We start from the raw sequence: 10017 nt of genomic DNA, 5'->3' as shown, positions 1-10017 counted from the left end.
CTCTTCTGGGTAGCTGATCTTCCCCCTTCCTTAGATTGAGCCATGCACTGCCTGAGAAGTGAGTCAGCCCTTCCTTTCTACGAGATTCTCCTCTGTGGGCTTGAGCTGCCAGAGGGCAGGGACTGCCACTTACTGGCTTCTGCATCTGCCAGTGCCCTGCCAGGTTTTGCTTTCAGGGTGGTCAGGAAATGACTGCTGGGGGAACAAAACAAGGAAAAGTGGGGAGGGGGCTTCCTAGCACTGTGAGATGCAAGGTGCACAGTGATGGTCCTCCTTGACAGGGGTGACTTCTAGTTTGAATTTTTTTTTATTTTTAGGAAGTTCAGACTTTTATTAGGTACCCTGAGGCTGACCCTGGGGAAAGTGGTGGCTGGCTGCACAGTACTCCCTAAGACAAAGAGGCAATGAGGGAGGAGCAGTCTGGGGAGGGCTGGGCCCTGACTGAGGGTCCTGTAACCAGTCCTGCTGACTTGCCTCCCCTCCCACTTTGCTCTGCATCCTCTGGGATGATCACATGGTAAGAATCTGTTTTGAAGACACAAAAGGCTTCATGGAGGCTTCCAGGGCACGCTGGTAGTCCTGTAGTGGGACCTCGGTGCAGGCAGGGCCTGTGAGCTGGCCTTGGCGGATGAGATCGCAAAGTGTAAGGATCATTTCCTTGAACTGGTCTGTGGGAGGTTGGAGGAAGTCAGACAGGGGAATAGCTGCTGGGGCTTGGTGAAGACTGGGGGCAGGAGTGGGCACTGAGTTCCCTTGGAGCTTTGAGAGTCCAGGCTTTGCCAAGGATGGTGTGGCTGTGGAAGCAGCCTGGTCCTTTCCTGTGTTCAGAACAGTGAAGGCCAGGGTGGGGAGAGAGGAACATGAGGAGTGGCCCTAGAAGCTGATGGACAGGCAGGTAGACATGGCTCAGGCCCACAGAACCTGACTGGGGTGTAGCGAGGAGCAGTGAATGGTGGGAGGGGCATGATTACTTTGAAGCAGGGAAACCAGAAGAGGCACAAGGTGGAAGCTGGGTGTGCCTGGCACACCAACTGTGGAACAGACAAGCTTTGCTCAGGGAAAGAAGCTTTCCCTGGGAGTCCAGGATTCCCAAGGGCCCACAACTTGAGGCCACCACCAACATCCTCTTCCTGCTCCTGCCTCCTGCTAAGGACCCAATATGGTATGGGATGAGAAGTGAAGGCCTTGGCTGTGAAGTGTTTTCTTGACACATAAATTCATTCAGCCTTTAAATCTAATTGCGTTTCCTGCTTAAAATACTTTAGTGGCTCCTCAGTCACCTTTAAGATCAAGTCCAAATGCTTTAAGTACTGTCCCAACCCACCTGTTCAGCTCCCCTGCCCCGGTTCAGACCTACTGCTCCCGGTTACTCTGAACCACCTGGTGCTGGTGAGATGCGCTTTTGCACAGGTTATTTTTTCCACCACTCACACCTCTACTTTCCTCCCCTTTACTTGGGTCTCTGTGTGGTTCTTCATTCTCACTTTGGGGGTCACTGCCAGAAGAGGAAGCATGGTGTCTTGGCTCAGGTTTTAGAGTCAGAGAGACTGTGTGTTCACATCCTGGGTGTACCCCTCCCTAGGTGGGGGGGACTTTGGGCAAGCTACTTAACCACTCTGAACCTCAGTTTCCTCTGTCAAACAGGGCTAACAAGAGTTTAAAATTATTATGTTTAAACCAGGCATACTTGCCCAAGGGCCCAGAACTCTATCCAGCGATGGTGGAGGCAGGATTTGAACCCAGACAGGCTGGCTCCAGAATCTGACCTTTTTGCCTGGCTGTTTTCCCTGCTATCAGCTCCTCAGGACAGGGGCAATATCTGTCTTGTTTGATATTGTGCCTCCAAGGAGGCTGACTGTGGCTGGGGCTAGAGGCTATTTCCTTAGTCCTGTTATGGGGCTGGGGACCCAGTCACCTCTCTAGGGCTCAGAGTAGCTGGTCACTTCTGCTGCCATTCTTAGGCACTGCATCTGGGCCTGTGACTCTTGGCATCAGGGCCATCTACTCACCTGGACTGTGGTCTTTCTTCCACTGGGACATCCAAAAGCCCCGAAGTTTGAGATCCTTAAAAATGAGCAGGCTCTGTGGACACAGGAAGGATATACTGGGCTCTGAGGGCCAGGACTCCAGACATCACTAAAGGGCAGACCCCTTCCCAAGGGACAGGGAGATGACCTGAGTTTATACAGCTGAGCTGTTCAGCCCCTGTCTCCAGGCATGCCTCCCCTCCCGCACCAGCTTACCACCGAGGCTATGACGGGTTGCTTGGCCATCCCCCCATAGGTCACCATAGTTCCTCCAGGCCTGAGGAGTCCAAAGAGAAAAAAAGTGGGCGCAGAGACAGAGCCCTTCTTAAACCTATCATGGCGCTTCTATTTCAACCCTGAGTCCTAAACCTGTCTCAGAATCCCTGGAAAGGGTTAAAAAAATACAGATTCCTAGCTCTAACTTCAGACCTAATGAAGCAGGAGGCAAGAATGAATATTAAAAAAAACAATACACATACACCCTTACACCCTCCAGGTGTCTTGGCTGTTCAGCCAGGGTTGGAAACCCTCTGATCTAACCCACCCAGCCAGGTTTTACATGTTGCAAAGAAACACACCCTACAGAGAAGTGCTCAAGACCTAAGTTCAGCCTTGGCTCTACTCCCACTTATAGGTTCATGGCCTTGGACAAGGCATTGAAAACAGACCAGACCTCATCTGCTCATTCTGAGGATTAACGTGATGAAATAGCTCTATAGGCAGGCATGATGTGGACTGTGTAGGGGCGATGATGAAAGCGCTCTCACCACGGGAGGTGCTTCGTTAGTATCTACTCTCTGATCCCGCCCTATCCCCTTCCCCAACTGCAGTTCAACAGGAGGCTAATAGAACTTTTAGGAACTAACAAGCTAACAAGTCACTTGACTTAACCCATTTCCCCTTCCCACTCCCTGGCTCTTTTAAGAGTCTGTTGATCAAGGATGACCTCAGGAATATTTTGGGACAACGTAAGGAAAACTTTGGAAACTACCAAGTGGAAAAAGCAGCTATGTGGGGCGAGTAGCTGTCCCTAAGGCTACTGGGTGGTTTGGTTGTAAGTACCTCTCATCTGCTACCTGGTCTAGAAAGGAGCTCCTGGGAATCAGGCCCTCTCTCCTCTGTGTCCCCACTGTGCTTGGTCTAACCAGACTAGCTAATATTTATTGAGCATCTACTATGTGCCAGGTACAGTTCTAAACATTTGACATGTATTGTCTCAGTGAATCTGCCTAATAACCCCAAGGGAGCACTTTTTTTTTTGAGACAGAGTCTCACTATGTCGCCCTCTATTATAGAGTGCTGTAGCATCACAGCTCACAGCAACCTCAAACTCTTGGGCTTAAGGGATTCTCTTGCCTCAGCCTCCCAAGTAGCTGGTACTACAGGTGCCTGCCACAATGCCTGGCTACTTTTTTGTTGCAGTTGTCATTTTTTTTTTGGTAGAGACAGAGTCTCACTTTATTGCCCTCAGTCGAGTGCCGTGACATTGCACAGCTCACAGCAACCTCCAACTCCTGGGCTTAGGTGACTCTCTTGCCTCAGCCTCCCGAGTAGCTGGGCCTACAGGCGCCCACCACAACGCCCAGCTATTTTTTTGTTGCAGTTTGGCTGGGGCCGGGTTTGAATCTGCCACCCATGATATGTGGGGCTGGCACCCTATCTACTGAGCTACAGGCACCACCCTGTTTTTATTGTTTTGAGATATGACATCTAGTTCTTGCCTCAGTCTCCCGAGTAGCTGGGACTACAGGCACCCGCCACAATGCAAGGCTATTTTTTTTGTTGTTGCAGGTTGGCCAGGGCTGGGTTTGGACCTGCCACCCTCAGTATACGGGGCTGGCATCCTACCCACTGAGATGCAGGTGCCGCCTGCAGTTGTCATTGTTGTTTAGCTGACCTGGGCTGGGTTTGAACTGGCCAGCCTTGGTGTATATGGCCAGCATCCTACCCACTGAACTACAGGCAGCGCCCCAAGGGAGTACTTTTATTTTTAAATTTATTTTTATTTTTAATATTTTATTTTATTTTATTTTGTAGTTTTTGTCCAGGGCTGGATTTGAACCCGCCACCTCTGGTATATGGGGCTGGCGCCCTACTCCTTTGAGCCACAGGCACTGCCCCAAGAGAGTACTTTTAATATCCTTATCTTACAGATGAGAAAATTGAAGTCCATCCCTCATTTGTATATCAATTTGTATGCCATCTTAGTGCTCCTCAGATCAATCTTCAGGGGGCAGAAGGGATTTATATCACCCCCATTTTACAGATGAAGAGACTGAGGTATGGATCATTTTTCACGTCACCCCTAACCTTTTACAGGTTCACAGCTAGTAAGTAGTGGAGGTGGGTACTGACCCTAGCCATTCTGACTCTAAAGCCTGCACATGTAACCACTGCACGATGCTTTATCCCACAGTGACACTGGGATCGCAGTCTGCCCCAGCGGCTGCCTGAGGTAGGGCTGATGAGGTGTGTTCTGGAGTTAGGCATATGGGGGTCAAGCCTGGCTCTCCTGCTCACTAGACCCTGGGACAAGTACTTATACTCTCTGGGCCTCATTTTCTTTAAGTATAAAAGGAGACTGGACTAATACCCCATGTCTGGAGGCTGTGGGATGGGTAAGTCAGCATCACACACAATCTGACACATGGTAGATGCTGAGAGAGTCTCACCACAGCTCTTTGACCATGTGACTCATCTGCCAGTGTGGCCTGTGAGTCCTCAGAGGGTACCTCAGGGGCCCAGCCATGGGACACTGTACCTGGTAGCTAGTGAGTGCTCAGCAAATAGATGTTAAATGGGGCGGCATCTGTGGCTCAGTGGGTAGGGCGCTGGCCCCATATACTGAGGGTGGCGGGTTCAAACCCGGCCCTGGCCAAACTGCAACAAAAAAAAAATAGCCATGGGTTGTGGCAGGCACCTGTACTCCCAGCTACTCAGGAGGCTGAGGCAAGAAATCGCCTAAGCCCAGGAGTTGGAGGTTGCTGTGGGCTGTGATGCCATAGCACTCTACCAAGGGTGATAAACTGAGACTCTGTCTCTAAAAATTAAAAAAAAAAAAAAATATATATATATATATACACACACACACACACATATATATATATTGCATCAATGTTGTTGAGGGGACTGCTACTTTAGTTGGGAAATGTCTTTTTAGGCTACCCTCCAATTCAAGAAGTTTATATTAAAGAAAAGAAGAATGGAAGAATATGTATTATTAACATTGTCAACAGGGCTCATCTCCTTTAGTCGTGGGATCAGTAACTTTTATGCTTTCATTTTCTTTTACACTTTTATGTGCTTTAAAAATGTTTGTAATAAACATGATGTTACCTCCAAAATTAGAATTGATAGAAGAACCCAAGGGAATGCAGTGAAGTGGTCAACATAAGGCCTACTCTACTGAGATGTACATGTGGTGCATGTCTAGTCTATGAAAATTAGGTCAACTTACGGAGATGGTCAATGTAGGGAGGTGGTCAACTATGGAGGTTCTGCTATATTTACTTATTAAAAGCTAATAAGCTAAGATTAAATGACTTCTTAAGATGCCCCTAGGTTATGAATCCTTGACCATTCCCCTATTGTTGAGAGCTTTAGCAGTCTACTTCTGGGGGCACTTGCAAAAATAAAGCTGGATGGATTGCTCAGTTGTCTACCAAGGAGGAGGCTGAGAAATAAGTGCCCAGATAGCTAGATGACTTTGTTCTTACTCAGTGTTGTGCTGACCCGGCTGTGGCTGCCATTGGCCACTGATACTCGGTCAGTTGATGGTCCTCCCAGTTAAAGACCTAATAGAGAACTCCAGTAAGCTGAAGCTGCAGGGCCAAGGGACTTACGCTAACTGCCGCAGCAGCTCTGTGGAGCTCTTCCCACCGACACAGTTGAGAGCAAGCCGTGGCTGGGGCATGTCCTGGAAAAAAGGAACCTGCAGTGAGGGAGGTACAGCTCTAATGTGCCAGGTCTGAGCTTGCTACAAATGCTATTTCCCTGGCCCAAGTGCTGTGTGAGAAGGAGGGAGTGAAGACAGTGGAATGTTTATACCTTTAGACTTGTTTTTTGCTCTGCCCAGAAAGAGCCTTTCCTGTTTCAGAACCTGGTTCAAAACTTAGCTCCTCTGGGGCAGAACAGGCAAAGAGCATCTATGTTCCGTTTCAGTGGAGTTCAGCTCCTAGAGTGTGCCTCTTCCCAGCACTTATGACTCAGTTTATATGAGATGTGCTCATCTACTGCTTCAAAGTTTACCAGAGGCATGTGTTCTTGAGTGAACACGTTATCTTTGGTCCTTCCAGATGGTTCAATGCAAAAAGGCTAAGATAGAATATGATCACTTGCTAGGTGGATTGGAGGGGGTGGGTGTTCTGGAAGGTTAAGAGGTTTTGAGTTATGAGCAACTTGAGGCCAGCCCCTGAGTCCACCACCCATTAACTATGTGGTCTCGGTCAAATTCTTTGCCTCTTCTGTGTTTTGGTTTCCTCATCTATAAAACAGGTAACAACTCCTTTGTAGAGCTCCTGTGGGTATTATCAGATGAAACGTAACACAGGTGCTTAGGAAACATTGCTTCTTTTCTTTTGCTTCCCTTTTTGTGCCTCTATTTCTCCAGGTCTTCTCTTAGCTTTTATTTTATTTTTTTTAAATTTTCATTTATTTATTTATTTGAGAGTCTCACTTTGTCACCCTTAGCAGAGTGCCATGGCATCCTCTCTCAGCTTTAAGAGTCACACAACTGTGACACTACCAATGTTTAAAACTGTAAATCATATAGCATGTCCTAGACTCTGTTTCTCCTGCTTCCTTCATGGCATCTGGGCATTTACTGCATGCTGCCCCTGCTAAGGGGAATGGGCTTTACCTACCCAAGAAAAGGAGAGGGAGGTTTCAAAGAGGAAAGATGGGGCCAGGCCCCAGCTCTATTTCTTTTTGAGACAGAGTCTTGCTCTGTTGCCCCAGGTAGAGTGCAGTGGTATCATTATAGCTCACTGTAACCTCAAACTGCTGGGCTCAAGTGATTCTTCTGCCTCAGCCTCCCAAGGAGCTGGAACTATAGGTGTGTGCCACCACCTCTGGTTAATTTTTCTATTTTTAGTAGAGACAAGGTATATCATTTTTGCTCAGGCTGGTCTTGAACTCCTGAGCTCAAGTGAGCCTACCATCTCGGCCTCCCAGAGTGCTAGGATAACCAGCATGAGCCCTTGCACCCGGCCTCCCAGGTACCTTAAAGATGTTTTTCATTTCAGGCCTTCTTAACTCCTCCTCTGTGATGACATGTTCGGCCCCCAGATTCTTCAGTCTGTCAGTTAGTTTCTGGATGTCAGGTCTGGAAGCCAAACATAATCCAAGGTCCCTGGTCACACCTGCTGGCTTTCTCCACCCCAAGCTCCCAGGACCCTCTGCCAGAGCTGTGAAAACCCATGTTTCTTTTTGCAGAAAGCTGGTTGGGTTTAAGTAAGGTTTTGAGCAGGGATCGACCAGCTTATTTCAACAGGCTCTAGTAGTTTCCTCACAGGGATGAGAGAGCTAAACTGGGTGGCTTCTATAGCCCCTGCCACTTTAAGAATGCTAGAAACTATCTGTTCCCAGGGAAAACTTATTTCGCTTCCTGATTCCTCCTACTGAAAAGAAAAACTCCACTTCCTTTCCCTACTCTTTTCAAGGGGCTCTTCAGAGTGTTGTGCAAACACTCTGGCCCAGGAATGGCTCTGGGCCTCTCTAGATAAGGCATACAGTATCATTTTTGTTAGCACAACTGAGGGGATGGGGAGTTGAAGTGAGTATCGATTCTACTAAGACTGGACATCCATGACAGACATACCACATTTGTGGACAACGAGGCTTAAAGGAACTGGATAGGACGGAAAGAGAACAAGTGAGGAAATGAAATCTGCTACTGAATTGCTGTGTCTTCAAGAGCAAGTAGCTTCCTCTCTCTGAAAGTTGTTTCTTCATCTGTAAAAGACAGATGACAAACCTGCCCCTCTCCTTCACATCACACAAATGCAAGGGGAAAAGAAAAGGCCTTGGGTCAGATAGTTTGCAGGAAGAATAATACAGTTCCCAACATTCCCAAATAACAACTATGGTTTGGAAAACATGGGCTTGTCACAAATCAAGAGTCTCAAACACTCTTAGCTGTTCAGTAAGGGAAGTCTTCACTTCTTTCCTGTTCTCTCTTTACATTTGAGATTCACTCATCCCTTAGACAAAAGCCACCCTGACTTCATTCCTCTGGGCTGACTCATCTGTGTCAACTGCCAATTGTTAGTGAACCATAAAGGCGGCCAATTACTGCCTATGCAAGGGCGCCATCTGGTGGCCAAGTGGGCACTGCAGGGTGTGAAGTTAAGGCCAAAGTTCTGGGGTGGAATTAGGTCCCCACGCACCTGTCTCGGACCACGTTGATGGACCTCAGGCCCAAGGCTGCGGCGATCTGGATGACTGCTTGTCCCACTCCACTGTTGGATGCATTCTGGATGACAGAATCCCCTATGGAGCCAGGAAGACACCCAAGTCAAGGCTTCGAGCTCTGTAATGAGTCAGGGGTTCCTGGCAAGAGATGGGAGTCCTCAGGCTCAAAAAGGTCTGAGGCCCTGGCTGCTGAGCCATCTCAGACCTTGCACTGTTGCTCACCATTCCCCTGGTGACTTCCAAACTTTCACACACCCTTTATGCCTCCCAGAGCTTGATGACTTAGTGTCTACAGTGGACGCAACCTGTGGGTCGCAACCCACAGAACTGTATTAAAGGGCTGCGGCATTAGGAAGGTTGAGAGCCACTGCTGTAGACCCTGCTGTGTAAAATGTTTTATATCCTTCATCATCCTCCCAACTTTTTTTTTTAACTGAGACAGAATCTCACTTTGTCACCCTCTGTAGCGTGCTGTGGTATTACAGCTCACAGCAGCCTCAAACTCTTGGGCTCAAGTGATTCTCTTGCTTCAGCTTCCCAAGTAGCTGGGACTACAGGCCCCTGCCACAACACCCCGCTATTTTTGTTTGTGTAGTTTGTTTGTTTAGCAGGCCCAGGCTGGGTTCGAACCCACCAGCCCCGGTGTATGTGGCCGGTGCTCTAACCAATGGGCTATGGGCACGCAGCCACAACGTTTTTTTTGAGACAGAATCTTACTATGTCACCCTTGGTAGAGTGCCATGGTATCACAGCAACCTCAAACTCTTGGGCTCAAGAGATCCTCTTGCCTCAGCCTCCCAAGTAGCTGGGACTATAGGCACCTGCCACAATGCCTGGCTATTTTTAGAGATGGGAGTCTCACTCTTGCTCAGACTGGTCTCAAACTCCTGAGTTCAAGCAATCCACCCACCTCAGCCTCCCAGAAATGCTAGGATTATAGGCATGAGCCACTGCACCTGGCTCTGTCCCAACTTTTATGTCCTCAAGTCTCTGGTTAGGTTATTTACGTGGTTTCCAATATTGTCCTCCATCTCTGTTCCTTCCTTTTGAAATCCTATAGATCCTTGGAATTACAGCTCAGGTGTGTCTTCCTTTATGAAGCTTCCTGATTCTTCTCTCTACCTGTGCCCACACAGTGCTCTGTGGGCAAATCTATTAATATGCACACCATGGCTTGCCCTGTCCTTTTTTTTTTTTGAGACATAGTCTTATTTTGTCACCCTTGGTAGAGTGCCATGGCATCATAGGTCACAATAACCTCAAACTCTTGGGCTCAAGATGCCTGCCACAACACCCAGCTATTTTTTCCCCCCCTCAAGTTATTTTATTTATTTATTTATTTTTGCAGTTTTTGGCTAGGGGCTGGGTTTGAACCCGCCACCTCCAGCATATGGGGCCAGTACCCTACTCCTTTGAGCCACAGGCACCGCCCAGCCCAGCTATTTTTTGAGACAAGGTCTTACTCTTGCTCAGAGATGCTCTCAAACTCCTGAGCTCAGGGAATCCACCCACCTCAGCCTCCCAGAGTGTTAGGATTACAGGCATGACCCACCATGCCTGGCCTGGCCTCCCTTGTCTT

At 48.3% G+C, this 10017-nt stretch overlaps 1 protein-coding gene across 2 annotated transcripts in view; it reads right to left on the bottom strand.

The window, feature by feature from the left end:
• Window positions 1-291: 291 nt before the first annotated feature.
• Window positions 292-10017, bottom strand: part of MECR (mitochondrial trans-2-enoyl-CoA reductase) — a 36991-nt gene continuing 27265 nt past the window's right edge. Inside the window, exons 5-10 of one of the 2 annotated variants that reach the window (XM_023507441.1) lie at window positions 8414-8516; window positions 7248-7350; window positions 5870-5943; window positions 2244-2304; window positions 2010-2082; window positions 292-818 (exon numbers count right to left, since the gene is read on the bottom strand). In XM_023507441.1, the coding sequence (XP_023363209.1) occupies window positions 511-818; window positions 2010-2082; window positions 2244-2304; window positions 5870-5943; window positions 7248-7350; window positions 8414-8516 (722 nt within the window). In that variant the 3' untranslated portion in view covers window positions 292-510. The remainder of the gene's footprint in view (window positions 819-2009; window positions 2083-2243; window positions 2305-5869; window positions 5944-7247; window positions 7351-8413; window positions 8517-10017) is intronic. The other variant, XM_003800764.3, reaches the window with a different exon arrangement.

This window comes from Otolemur garnettii, unplaced genomic scaffold, assembly GCF_000181295.1.
Source record: "Otolemur garnettii isolate 467f Iridium unplaced genomic scaffold, OtoGar3 scaffold00184, whole genome shotgun sequence".
Lineage (NCBI taxonomy): Eukaryota > Metazoa > Chordata > Mammalia > Primates > Galagidae > Otolemur > Otolemur garnettii.
The sequence above is the reverse complement of the archived record's forward strand: the minus strand, read 5'-3'. Positions and strand labels throughout refer to the sequence as shown.